Source organism: Mastigoproctus giganteus, chromosome 10 (assembly GCF_048544385.1).
Source record: "Mastigoproctus giganteus isolate SK-2022 chromosome 10, ASM4854438v1, whole genome shotgun sequence".
In the NCBI taxonomy this organism is placed as follows: domain Eukaryota; kingdom Metazoa; phylum Arthropoda; class Arachnida; order Uropygi; family Thelyphonidae; genus Mastigoproctus; species Mastigoproctus giganteus.
This window is the reverse complement of record NC_143584.1, coordinates 32920314-32934365: the sequence shown is the minus strand read 5'-3', so window position 1 is coordinate 32934365 and position 14052 is coordinate 32920314. Positions and strand designations below refer to the sequence as shown.

The 14052-nt window shown below is 37.2% G+C and overlaps 2 protein-coding genes across 2 annotated transcripts in view; both read right to left on the bottom strand.

Annotated features, from left to right (window-relative positions):
* Nucleotides 1-9183, bottom strand: part of LOC150078954 (uncharacterized) — a 40528-nt gene extending 31345 nt beyond the window's left edge. Inside the window, exon 1 of the mRNA XM_090382899.1 lies at nt 8071-9183. Within this exon, the coding sequence (XP_090239025.1) occupies nt 8071-9126 (1056 nt within the window). The 5' untranslated portion in view covers nt 9127-9183. The remainder of the gene's footprint in view (nt 1-8070) is intronic.
* Nucleotides 9184-11660: 2477 nt separating this feature from the next.
* LOC150078953 (G protein-coupled receptor Mth2-like) lies at nt 11661-13781 on the bottom strand. Its single transcript, XM_090383466.1, has one exon. The coding sequence runs from the start codon at nt 13713-13715 to the stop codon at nt 12534-12536; it is 1182 nt and encodes a 393-aa protein (XP_090239592.1). The 5' UTR covers nt 13716-13781; the 3' UTR covers nt 11661-12533.
* Between the last annotated feature and the right edge of the window lie 271 nt (nt 13782-14052).

Below are 14052 nucleotides of genomic sequence, written 5' to 3'. Positions count from 1 at the left end.
TCTGAAATGGCCATAATGGCACACATTGCAAAAACATTTAAATGTGATTCACCTTAGAGACCAGTACTCTTTATTTGAAAAGCAAGACAAAGGCAACTGGAATTTACTTTATTTAAATAATAAGACGCTGCATTTTGGGCAAACTGAATTTTATTTAAGATGCAAATGAGACACGAAGGGGACTGCGTCAGTCTTCTGTAATGCGTCAGTTCAAATTACACTACCCAACAAAATTTTTTTTCTTCATATCTCTGGAAAGAAAGTTGGTTATTCTGAACAAAATTAATGTCCTGATTATGCAAATATCAATTTTTTACTTCTGTCACGTATACATCAAAAGATATACGCATTTTTTAAATTCCTTGTTTTTATACAATATCAACATACATCGTTGTAATTATTACACACTGTGCTGCAACTTTATTAGCTACACCTACCTAGTAGCATGTTGACCCTCCTTTAACCTTCAAAACAGCCTGAATTCGTCTAGGCATGGATTTAACAAGATGCTGAAAACGTTGTGCAGGAATGGAGTACCATGCAGACATGAGTGTGTCACGCATTTCCTTGAGATTCCATGGAGGTGTAGGCCTGCAGAGAACAGCCCTTTCCAGCTCATCCCGAAGATGTTCAATAGGATTGATATCCGCGGACTGAGCGGTTCACTGCAGCAAAGAGAAGTCATTGGCATGTTCCTGGAACCATTCCATAGTGATTCGGGCTTTGTGCACCGGCGCATTATCCTGCTGGAAGTAACCATCTGACTGAGGATAAACTGTCAACATGAACGGATGCACTTGGTCAGCAACGATGTTTAGGGACGACGTGGAATTCAGACGTGAATCTATGAGTATCAATGGACCCAACGTGTGCCAAGAAAACATTCCCCACACCATAACACTGGCACCACCACCTTGCATAGTAGTCGTCAGACATGACGGGTCCATGTTGTTTTCGACAAGTTCTGAGCCTTCCATCAACATGATGCACCAAGAACTTCAACTCGTTAGACCAAGCAACTGTTTTCCAACCCTCGATAGTCCAGTGCTGGTGTTGCTGTGCCCACGGGAGGCGTGCTCTCTTTTTCTTCATTGATAACAAAGGTACGCGATATGGCTGTCGGCTGTTGTAGCCCATTCGCGACAAAGTGCGACTAGTGGTCCGTTGTGATATTTTGTTCTGCGCACCAAGGTAGTATTCTGACGTGATGTCCGAAATTATGGCTCGTCTATTTGCTTGTCCATCCTCTTCTGACCTCTCTCATCAACAAGCGATTTTCTTCCACAGGAGTGCCGTTGAGAGGGTGTTTTCTGTTCGTTGCACCATTCTCAATACACCCTTGAAACTGTGTTGCATGAAAAGTTCGGGAGAACTGCCGTTTCAGAGATGCTTTGTCCAGCACGTCTTGCATCTACTACAATGCCACGTTCGAAGTCCGTTAGATCACTCCTTTTCCCTATTCTTGCTATGGTTTTTTAAGGTTGTTCTGCTGCATTTATATCTACAACTGTGATCATGTGACTTGCAACGTTGTGGAACAAACCATTTGTGTGCACAGCAGGGGTGTATCTAATAAAGTGGCAGCACAGTGTATGTTACTTAGACATGTTTCCCACTCAATTATTTCCTTTTATACTCCAGATTGCTTTCCCGATTACTGTTAAGGAACCAACAGTAATCTCCCATCATGGCAGAATCCCCACCACCTTGGTATCGTTTTCCCATTGCAGATACGTCCTGGTGGAAGCGCTCTCTTTGTTCATCACTGACATCTGCTAAGTTTTCAGGAAAGAAATCCAGATGGGGTGAAGGAAATACATTTTCAATGACATTCGGCACCCCATGTTCTTGTAACATTTCCGCAAGTTTTTCACAAGTTGCTCATAGTTCTCTTCTTTTCTCTTTTCGAGGAATCCGTGTACCACAGCCTTGAAAGATCTTCATGCAGCCAGTTCATTCAGGTTTCTTTGAAATTCTTCATCTTTTAGGCGCTTTCTTATTTGAGGACCTATGAAAATTCCTTCCTTTAGCTTTGCATGAGATAAATTTGGAAACATTTTCAGTAAATATGTGAATCCTCTGCTCTTTTTATTCAGCGCCTTAATGAAATTCTTAATCAGTTCAAACTTGATGTGTAAAGGAGAGAAGAAAAACTTTTTGGATCAACCAATGGAACATACTTTACATTGCTTTTCCCTAAAATATATTCATCTCTCTTGTCCCAGTGTTGTACGACGTAGGGTTTGGCTGTTGCACGACTGTCCCACAAACGCAGGAAATAACAGTATTTAGCGAAACCACCTTGCAACCCAACAAGCAGTCCAATCACTTTGAGATCACCACAAATATTCCAACCGTAGTCGTTGTAACGTATAGCAGCAAGAATCTGGGACATACTTACGATAGTATGGCCCAGATAAATATGAACAAAAGGAATTGATGGTAAAGTATTTCCGTTATGAAGCAATACTGCTTTCAAACATAGCTTTGACGCATCAATGAACAAACGCTATTCAGAGGTATTATGATCAATGATCAGTTCGTTCATAAGACCAACAATGTCTTTGCAGACACACATGTTGTTTTCAATTGCAAAATATCTTGAAAACTCTTTATTTCGCTTACGGCATATTGTAATGTTTGTATCTTCGGTGAGTAAGTTAGCATTAGCATTAGCATTAGCATTAGCATTGGCATATGATGCAAGAAAGCAAGCTTATTCAGCATCAGCCAAAAAAAAAAAAAAAAAAAAAACCACTCCCATTTCACCCCTCCGTTCGTTCGAAATACCTGTCCAGTTGAGCTTTAAATTTGTTTAGGCTATCAACTTCAACAACAAGTGATGGAAGTCGGTTCCACCAACCAACCACCCGCTGGCCAAAGGCAAATTTCCGCACATCTATCCGACATCCGTCCTTCCTCAATTTGAATTTATGCCCTCTGAGGTGATTATTCTGAGAAAGATGAAGAATCCCATTGGCATTGAGCATGCTCAAACCATTCAAAGCCTTATACACCTCTATCAGATCACCTCGCCGGTGCCTAGTCTCCAAACTCTGTAATTTGCAAAACTTAAGCCTTTCTTCGTAAGAGCAACCCTTTGTTCCATTTACTAATCTTGTTGCCCTTCTCTGTACCCGTTCCAGCAGCTCTACATCCTTCTTGAAATGAGGCCTCCAGACCTGTATACAGTACTCAAGATGTGGCCTTACCATTGCCTTATACAAGGGAATAATCACCTCCTTATCCCTGCTAGAAAAATTCCTGTATATCATTGACAAGACACCATGAGCTACTCTTGCAGCTCGTCTGCACTGCTCAGAGAACTTCATATCTGCCTGCACAATTACCCCCAGGTCCTTTTCATTCTCCACCACTGTCAGTGTAGTACCGCAGAGTTGATACATTGCTCTGGGGTTACTGTTTCCCATATGCAGCACTTTACATTTGTCGATGTTAAACTTCATTTGCCACCTCTCAGCCCATCTGTTCAACCTTTCCAGATCCTGTTGCAGCAGCATAGCGTCAGTATTGTCCTTAACGACCCTGCCAACCTTTGTATCATCTGCAAACTTGGACATTAAACTTGATATCCCATCATCAATATCATTCATAAACACCGAAAACAACAACGGACCCAACACTGAACCTTGAGGAACTCCACTAATAACATTAGTCCACGTTGAGCAGTGTCCATTGATTACCACTCTCTGTCTTCTGCCACTCAACCATCCCCTTATCCATAGCAGCAATTTGCCTCCAATGCCACACTGATCCAATTTGTGCAGCAGTCTTCCATGTGCAACAGTATCAAAAGCCTTTCTAAGATCCAAATATATAATATCAAAGTTATTCCCTGCATCCAGTTCTTTTGTGACTACATCATAGTATCCAATCAAATTGGTCAGGCAAGACCTGCCCTTAACAAAACCATGCTGCGTCTGAGCTATAACTGAATTCTTGTCTAGATGATCCTGCAGTGCTTCTTTAACCAGTGCCTCCATTAATTTACCTGGAACAGAAGTTAAACTAACAGGTCTATAATTACTTGTGTCAGCCTTTGATCCTCCTTTGTGAATTGGGGTTACATTTGCACATCTCCAGTCTGTTACATTTGCACATCTCCAGAGGTGAGTAAGTTCCACTTACTCACCTCTGGATCCGAGTAATTCTGTATTTTCTGTATCTTCACTATGGTATTTGGCAAGACATTAATTCTTCTTGTTCAATGTAGTGTGGGGCCTTTTCTTTTTCTGGCTCGTAGTCCAAATCATGTGAAGTACGTGGTTCCGCGACATCTGCTAAAACGAATTCTTCTGTACCTTCATCACTACTTCCAATAGCCCAAGATTTTGGTAGCACAGGTACTGGCAGTTCCTTACCGTGTGGCTCTGGCCTAATTGCTGATGGGATATTTGGATATTTGATGCAGTGCTTGCTATTTTTGGAAATACCTTTTATTTTTGTCATGCAGAAATTGCAGTCGTCGAAACGATTCTTGGGCTTGCGCCACACCATAGGGACGGCAAAAGGTAATGCTCTCATCTTGCCATATAACCACAGCCTTAAGTTCGTTGTACAAGTAATACAACAGATATGTGGAGCCCAATTTTTTTCTTGGTCACCGATCTTGCAGCCGAAGTACAAGGAATATGCAACTTTTGTGACATTTTATATTTTCTTCCTCTGAGTTTTTGGGATTAAGTATCCACTAACATAGCAGAAGTTGTCTGGGTGGTTGACGCAAGTTCTGTGCTTTGTCTTATCCATTTTAACAATGCATTAACCTAAAAGCAGTAAAAGCCCACATTCTAAAGTCGGTTTGGTTGTGTTGCTTGATGAAAAACATAAAAATTCTTGGTTCATGCAGGACATCACCACTGATTATTTCATTAAAATTTCAGTCGTCTTTCTAAGCCTTAAAGATTCTCCCGAAGAAAACTTTATTGATATGCATTAGGGCTGGGAAATTTAAGTACATAAGGTACTTACTAATGAGATCTTTTAAAGAACTATTTCGAGGATTTCAGTACATTCTGCTTCCAAAAACACAACAAGAAATGCCCTTTTTTTTCTTTCTGAAATTATAGCTGTTTGGTTTTCCCAGTGGGTACTCGAAGGTAGAGCTCCGCCCACAACATCATTATTTCTTCAATTTGAGGACAGCTAAGATTCGTCCTTGAGTAGCATCCTGCTCGCTAGACCTTTTCTCTGGTGTCAAGTAGTTAACATTTTACCACGACAAGTTTTGGCAATTATTTCCTCATCGATAAATGCATAATTCCACTAATCTAAATTACTCGCTTCACTATGGTATTAATATTAATTATCGTACAGTACATAAGAAATATTTAGATTGTAATAAGAACAAATATTGGTAAAGATAAATACAGCAAGACAGTAAAGATGTCTTTGAATATAAAGAAAAGCGTATTTAGTCATCAGAAGGCGGTCTTGTTGTGACAACAGTAATGTTTGAGAAGAGTACAGTATTTAATAGTGCATTGCGTAGATGGATGTATCCAGAGAAGAGCAACTATTATAACGTTACTTTGCATCAAAGTCATTGTTTATGTCCAGAGATATACAATAAATAAATATCGAAACAGAAATAATCCAAATATGATAATCAGTCCATTGAATTTAGCTAGTTCAACGTTTAGACCATTGAAAAATATTCCTTTTAGTTTAAGTTCTCTGAAAATCGAAACAAAATTTGAATTAAAATTACCTGTTTTAATCTGTATTCGTTTTTCCTAAAATTTTGTTGAGTTGCAAGTTGGTAGATGTGGATTTTTGCAAAGTAGGTTGCATTTCCATTGTATAATCTTATAGGTAGAGCGTTAAGTATTGCATAAACAGCGGTTGTTAATTTTAGGCTTTCTCAGATACCTAAAACGCCCATTATCTGAGGTCTCCATCAGCATGTATTAATGCAACTCTTAATGAACGGATTTTCATGAAATTTTAGGTTTCGCCATTTGAGATTTCATTAAAATCGAACAAAAGAAACTCTTAAAATTAGATGAAAACAGATGCGGTTGTTTTTTTCATATATATATATACAATGGATTATCCAGACATCTTATTTATATTCCTTATAAAATGTTGTTCAAGTAGGGCATAGCCTATTTCTGTAAATAACATTGAGCAACCGAGGTTTGCTACATAGCGCCCTTCCCTTGAACTTATTAAATTTAGGACATAAAGGGCTAAATTTTCTTGAGAATTTTCACTTATATTAATCGCGAAAAATGGAAAAATGCAATTATTCTGCGAAGAGGAAGCGTCTGATATGTACCGTAGCCCATCCCTTAACTCATTTCTTTCGAACGTATTGTACACCAAAGGGCAATCGGAAATCCCAGGACGTCATGTTCTTGTGATGTAATGTGTATTTCTTCTCGGATTCTACCGTAAAAGTAATATTAACGAAATACATGCCTCTATGCGAGGGGGGGGGGGAACTCGCTATGCTAAACGTAATCTGATGTGAAAGAAATGTAGGAGGTGTCAGAGACAGGTTTACCAAACAAGAACCGTCAAGAATAGGATAAACTGCAATTGGGTTATTTAGCTTTAGTACACCACTTCCTGTTACCAATATCTTGGATACCACCTAGTAAATGTAATGTGACACTTCAGTCGTTATTTCATGTGACCACGAAAATGAGCCTCGATAACAAATTCTTTCTCATCGCATCTTTGAAATGACCAGTGGAGATGGTGAGGTTCAAAAGGGAAGCGGTTGCGTAGTTTAGTGCAAGAACATGAGACATTGGCAAGCTCGCATTCCCCATGAGAGAAGGTAGACTTCCCCTAGACTGGCCAACTGCTCCAAAGAATATGTCATTCATATGAGAACAAGAATTACATGACGTTATGCAATAATTCAACATAACAAATATGGGATTAACCTTTTTCGCTCTAGCCTTAGGGGACCTTCCTCTGTTTTATTTCCCCCACCCCGAACCTTCACCTTTCTTGCTATTGTTACCTCCAGTCCTACGCTACTGTTCCTCTTCTTGCCCTAATACAAATCATTCTTTCTCACTCTCGCCTAGGAGATGCTTTCCATCTCTTTCCTTCTCCACCGTTGCCTCTTCTTCTTCTCCTCTGTTCAATGCTTCTAATTAAAAGCCTCTCCTCCCATCCTGTCCTATAACTCTGCCTTCCTCTACCCACTGCCGCCCTTTTTCTTCGCTCAGCTTTAAATAAAACCATATTCTTGTAGGAGTATTGAAAAATTCATAAAACTAGTATCCAAATCTTCTTTCCAGAAGCGTAAGAATGCCAACGAAAATCTCTGTATGATTTAATATAAAACTTCTATAATAAATATTTCCAGGGCGATTTTTTATGAACCTTATTTCTTTAACCATGAACCTTATGGAGACCGGATCATACTAGCGTAGTCCAGTGTTGGAAGGACGGTAGACTGAAATATAATCATTATGCTAAAAATTATTAAATTCTTAAAATTTTCTTTTTTAACATCCTTAAACTCGAAGCTCCTAATATCAAAAATATAAAGAGCTTCTTTTTAGCAAATCGGATATTTTTATAAGTTTTCTAAAATAATATTTGCTAACATATCACAATGAATTCTTTATATAATATTTTATTTGTTTATTATTCGATCAAAAGGAAATATAACTCCCAATAGCCAGTAAATCCTTTAAATTTTATTGCGTTAATATATAAAAGTCTGACTGCGATAAATTACGTTTTAACAGTTTAAATAGAATTAATTATATTATTTTTGTTAAACAATCGGTACGTTTATAAAACTTTGGCGAATTAAGTACTAAAACATCTATAAATATGAAATCAGAAGTAATAAAATACTAAAGCGTTTATAAATGATGTTTTTAATATTTTAATTAAAATTATTATTCCCTTTTAAAAACAACGAAAAATTAGACATTTCATTTACAACTTCTAAACACCTGATTTCGCTTTTGCAATCATACCTTCCTTAGTTTAAAATTCAAAGATGAATTAGAAGTTTGAATGTTTTTTTCATTTTTAGTATTACGTAAAGAATCACGTGTTCAACTATTCAGTTACGCATTGGCCATCCTTCATTTTTTGACCAGGAAGTCCACAAGAAAGAGTCCTACACTTCTTAAAGAAAGGATCATATAATTCTCCTTCGCTGCAGCTCGAAACTTTTCCTACTTCGGAGCCATCAGCTTTATTAAAATCCACTAAAGCAGCTAAAGATGGCAGTTCTGGGGTATCGAGAGGTAAAGCAGGCGGTGGAGCACACGTTAGATTGGCTAACTGGACACCATTACAAAGAGCGCAATGGAGGTTGCGGTAATAACGAATTTCAGACAGGTAAACAACTCCCATATTTTGTGCGCATTTTTTGACTGTAGAAATGTCTGTCCAATGAGAGGGGCATTGGGATATAATATTTGGTTTGCAGTATCTCACGATATCCTTCGCTACAGTAGACAGAAAGATGTTTATATCACATGCAAGGAATTCAGAACTGCTGTTGCTTCCAGAAATGCAAATCCCCCAACTATTTATCCGAGGATCGTAAAGTAACTTATCAAAGATCGAATTATTTACAAATTGATTAAAAACTACAGGATGTAACAAGGGACACGAGACTTGGAGTGTCCAAAAGTGCACTTGATGATGATCGAAATTGCAAAGGGAACAGAAGTAATTTCGGTACGTTATTCGACTTCGAATATTGCTGACGGGAACCATATCGATCGGGTCGCTGAAGAAAGGTGCTGTTTGCTCACATTTCTGTTTGATGATCGGATCTCCTGCCCATAATTTATTACACCTGTTAATCACGTATACGCCTTCACCGCGATTCACTTTCATACATCGAAATCCTCCCGAATCCTCGACAGAATTTCTTAAAAGATGTACGGAATCACTACAACAATCGTCATGCAGGATACACAAAGGGTCACAGCGACAGCTCTGATCGAGTTGTTGCCTGTTTTTGCCTTTCTGGCATGAAAGTCTTGAGGCGCATCGTGGATCCTTTTCCAATAACTCACCGTATGAATCGTTGGACCTTGCCATGACAGCGTAAATGAGTAGAAAAGAAACAAATCCTGTTCGCAGTAGACGATTAGCTGCAAGGGTTTCCATTGCCGTTGATTATCTGCTCGGGAGTTTTTGGATGGTTATTAAATCCCTGCTTCGTTAGATCTGCAAATAGACAAGAAGCCCGTTGAATAAATTCTCTTTGCAACTCATTTAATAAATGAAATTTGGTATTTGTTAATTAAGAATTTTAATAATTCGACATTTTTATTTGACATGTTTTGATTCGTAATTTTTACAGTTATATTTACACGATTGAATATTGGTAGAATTTATAGTTTTGCCTCTGCGCTCATTTTAGAGAATATGTAAGCGTTTTTTTTTATTGCAGTATGAGCAGATCCCTTATTATTACAATGATGTAAATTAGTAACCCATTCGAGATGATTACGTTGAGATTTTAAAAATATAAATAATTATTAGCGCACAAATATAACGTTTTCTCTTATATATCCTTGATAACCTTCATAATATCTTTGATTTACAACGTCACGTAGTCATTGACGTAATTTAATTAGTTAATTTCGTATTTAAAAGTTACCTCATTAATTGGAAAATTAATGAGTTAATTGAAATTGAAATTCCAAAGGTACCAAATGAAGTTATCATAAAGTAGCTTCCTGGATTGTTTCAAATAACTTCACGGTTGCTGGCAAAATGTGTTTTTTTGCTCAAGAACTGCTTTGACAGATAGTTACGTCATCTCTTTGAGCCAGGTTCCTTGAGATACACCTTGTAGTACTAACGACATCCAACATTTTCTTCAGAAAGGTAATACAGAAATTGTAAAATATGGAATTAATGATAATTCTCACATCGGTTGTGCGACCAATTGTCGACATACGAGTATTATAACTTTCTGCTGCGGTATTCGTTATTTTCCTTTGATATATTACTACAGAAACGAATACTTGATATAAAATTATAAACTCAGTGAGCAGTTTCTAAGAACATCACCTGAGAAATACGCAAAAACTCCACTGAACTCTGCGCGAACTTTATGGAATGATAGGGCAATGAAGTTGGTATTAAATTGTTCATTGAGTGCGTATATAAATAACATTTCTCAAGTAAAGGTGCTGGAGGCATAATTTAGGACAGGAACTCTTCGGCTTGCAAGCTTAATCGTTCGTAATCAAACATTATATGATTTATTATAATTTACTGATAAGATAGCCCCAAAACTTCCTCATTAAATCCTTCCAATAACTAAAAGAAATGTTAGTTTAGTTCAAAGAGTAAAAGGATACTTACTTGTGGTGAGGGAAAATCCATAAAGTTTCCTGCAGGACTGACAGTTTCTTATATAACACAATGTAGCAGCAGAAACTCCTCTCTGTGTAACCTGAACCTGTTTTGCCTAAAGGTAAAAGCTGTCAAAGTTGTAGACGGTATGATGGTTCAAACAATACCTTGACAGTTTCAAAAGGCCCCGATGGTGTAACATTCGTCACGAATTAGTGGCGTCGTAATTGGCATTTTGGAATACAAGGTATTCTCCAGTTAGTTTAGTGTACTCACTGGCTTCGTTGGATTTAAATACCACCATGGAGACGCGTATATTTATTCATCTATTACCAAGAGAGTTCTCTGAGATCTCACTTCATGTTATTCTTCTACTAAATTCACCATTAACCCTTTTTTTATTAAATAAACAGTTGCTAAAAACATGCAAGCTGGTAGGGCTGGAACTATAATAAGAGAAACCAGTTTATGTATTTTTCTTGGCCTCATTCAACTTCCGCAATATCATCTGACCTCCAGTGAAGAGATTCCTGCGGCGCAAAGACATTTACTACATCTTCCAAGAAAAGAATATTTACTTATGACAGGTATATGGGTTGTATCCACGTGCTGAAGTATTAAAAAGCCTCCTACAGTTCTTTTAATTTTTAAAATGATTTTCTAAAAATTGGCACACTTCAAATTAAATTCAACACACAGTTTTACAAACTACACTTTTATTAAAAAGCATAAACCTTACAAATGTTATATACATAATGGTAGCATGTCCACATACATACAATGAAAATTCTAATGGATTAAAAATATGATTAAAAATTGTGCAAAGTTGACTCGATACTATTGGATATTTATTGATTTGAAATCGATATAAACTTAATACTAACTTAATAAATTTAAAAACAAATAAAACTGTCATTGATATGATAAAGTTATTTAAAATAAATGCGATGTGAGCAAAGATTTAATCCTATTTTGGATAGAATGGGCCTTTTTACAAATGTGCGTATGAAGGTAAATTTAATAAATCCTACGACCACAACAAAAATATCCCTTTTTTCATAGATAAGATAAGATGGCATTTTTATCAAGATGACAAATGTGCCTATAAGATATGCTCGTATTGGAGGTAATCGGATATTTTAAGAAAACTCTGCCAAGTGCATAATTTTCGGTTCAAATGTAAGGATTCCTTCAAGAACATTGACTTTAATGGATTTCGAATTAGAGCAGGAGAAATGTTCGTACCAGCGTTGTTTTGTACTGTTAACAGTGCAAACTTAAGAACCAAAGTTGCAAAGCAACGACCTATATAACTTTCTAATCTCTAAAAATAAGAAAAAAAAACGTTTTTTTCAGAAATATTATGTTCCCTTGAGCCTAACCTGGATTCCCATCTACCAGTTAGTTTGCAAAAAGCTGTGTATTGACTAGTCCTGGGGTGGCTTGTCGTGTCTAAAAGGTTGATGTGACATTGAACAGATTAAAGTTGTCAAAATGGGTCGAATTCTCCACTCGAGCAGATCGGGGATCACCGCTCCATCTTTCAAGAATCTCACCAGATGCCACTCTGGCGAGATTCTCGAAAAGATAAGCCGAAGACGTCAACTCTTATTACGTAGCATATTTCTTTCTAAGTCCAGCACGTATGTAACTATATTCAAGTATTTAAGAAATAATGGTGCCCGCACCGGCTTACCGATGTAGAAACCTTTTCTAGTTTGGCTGACTAGAAAAGTTCTATTGGTGAACTGATGAATGATAATGTGATCTTTATCATTCATCTGTTCACCAATAGAAAACCACCTGTTATTTTTATCTTTTTTGTTCAATGTCACATATTCTTTTGGCACACCCAATATTTTAGCTGAAGCACAGTATATTATGTTTCTTACCACAAGCTGGATGAATGGCAATAGAGACGGATGCTCGAAACCGAAATTTTCTCAGTTCGCTCATAAAAGTCGTTGCTTTTTAGATCTTTTTTTATACATCATGGATTATTACTATTTGCTAAGACTCTGGAAATATATTGCACTGCGCACATTAAATAACTTTTTTCCCTACTCATAAAATTCTGTTAAGCCACCTTATATTATCTCTAAAACGTTTCATGATAATAATTTTTATGATGATGTAAGATGAATTATCACTATCGGTAGTGACAACCATCCTCCACTGCAGGAGAAGTTTGGAAATGATGCCCCCGTTCATACAACAGTGGTTATTTGGGAATCTGTATTACTTGATACAACTGATGGATGTTGTCTTTTCACTTTGTGTAAAAAATATGCTCTTACTTTGGCTGTGCAGGAAAAACCTATGAAAATAAACAGTCCCTGTAAACTATTCAAAAGCAAATAGATATAAAACAAAGCTGGGGTATTTGTAGCACCACCCAATATACCGAACAGCCATGTAAGTCCCATAATGCAAGCCAACTTCATGAACATGAGACACCGGCGTTTCAACACTACTGTCTGGTCTTGGCTTGTTTTCATAGAAGACGTCTGGATGATGTACGCGCATCCTGCGAAAAAGAAAACATTAAGGATCATGATTATAATCAGCGGAGCAGCAAAAAACACAAGCAGAGCATCCCTGTATTTAAACCAACACTGTTCTTCGAATGATGGTCGATAACTTTTTGGTACGCCCTCAACAGAATTCACTATCAAAGCACTAGCGACAAATACCAATGGCATCCCAAAGGCATATGAAGAATAGACCGCTAATCTTCTCTTTGGTAACCTATTCGGCGAAATTCTTAAGTGCATTGTGGCCAGTCTTAAAGACCTGAACACATCATACGCTATGGTGTTCATCCAAAAGAAAGAACTCAAGAAAAAGTACATTACGATGTAGCCAAACCATGAGCATGCGTTAACTGATTTTATTTTTTGCACGCTAAGAAATGTTAAATATCCTAGTAACAGGCAGCCGCTGAGGAAGGCCAGACAATATCCAGGTAGGTTTCTGACTTCGTTGACGATCGAAAATATTATCAAATGTAACGTCAGAAATAATATCGAGATTATCAAACCGATGAGGGTGATGTAGCCATGGTCCTCAGTAAACTTGTCTGGTAATTCTTCTATACTGAAGTTCCCCGTAAAATTGAGAGTGGGGAAACACACCACAAGTTTGCGGACATCGTTTATGTAATAGTCTCCGGGAATATAAACTCGTTTATAATCAGGCACAAATACACTTTTGTTTTCTAAAAGAACATACTCATGTTCTTCAAGTTGCGCATGCAAACAGTTCAGCAACTCTTTACTGAACGGAACTGGTGTTTCCACGTACACGTCAGTGGTCGCATTATCCTGGGAGAGTGTACTTGGGATGACAAGGACGAAGATGATAATTAACGGCTCTCCAAAATGAAGCATTTCTCCCGTTTAGTTTACTGCTTCTCTGTAATATCAGTCCAAAGAAACAATTCCAGATGGTGTCACAGGGCTGCAATAGAAAAAGACATCAGCAATGTTTTAAACAATTGGTGCAATAAGTGATATAATTATTATAAATTAATTTCAGTTTATTTTGTATATATTTTAATTAAGATTCATCTTTCATAAAAATGAAATTTTACGGAACCTGTACATTAAAACAAATACTACAAAGCTAATTTAAAAAATTATATAAAGTACTAATTATATAAAGTACTAATTTCAAAAGTACGAAACCAAATACAGCCTCAAAATTGCTATTATGAATAAGACGTTG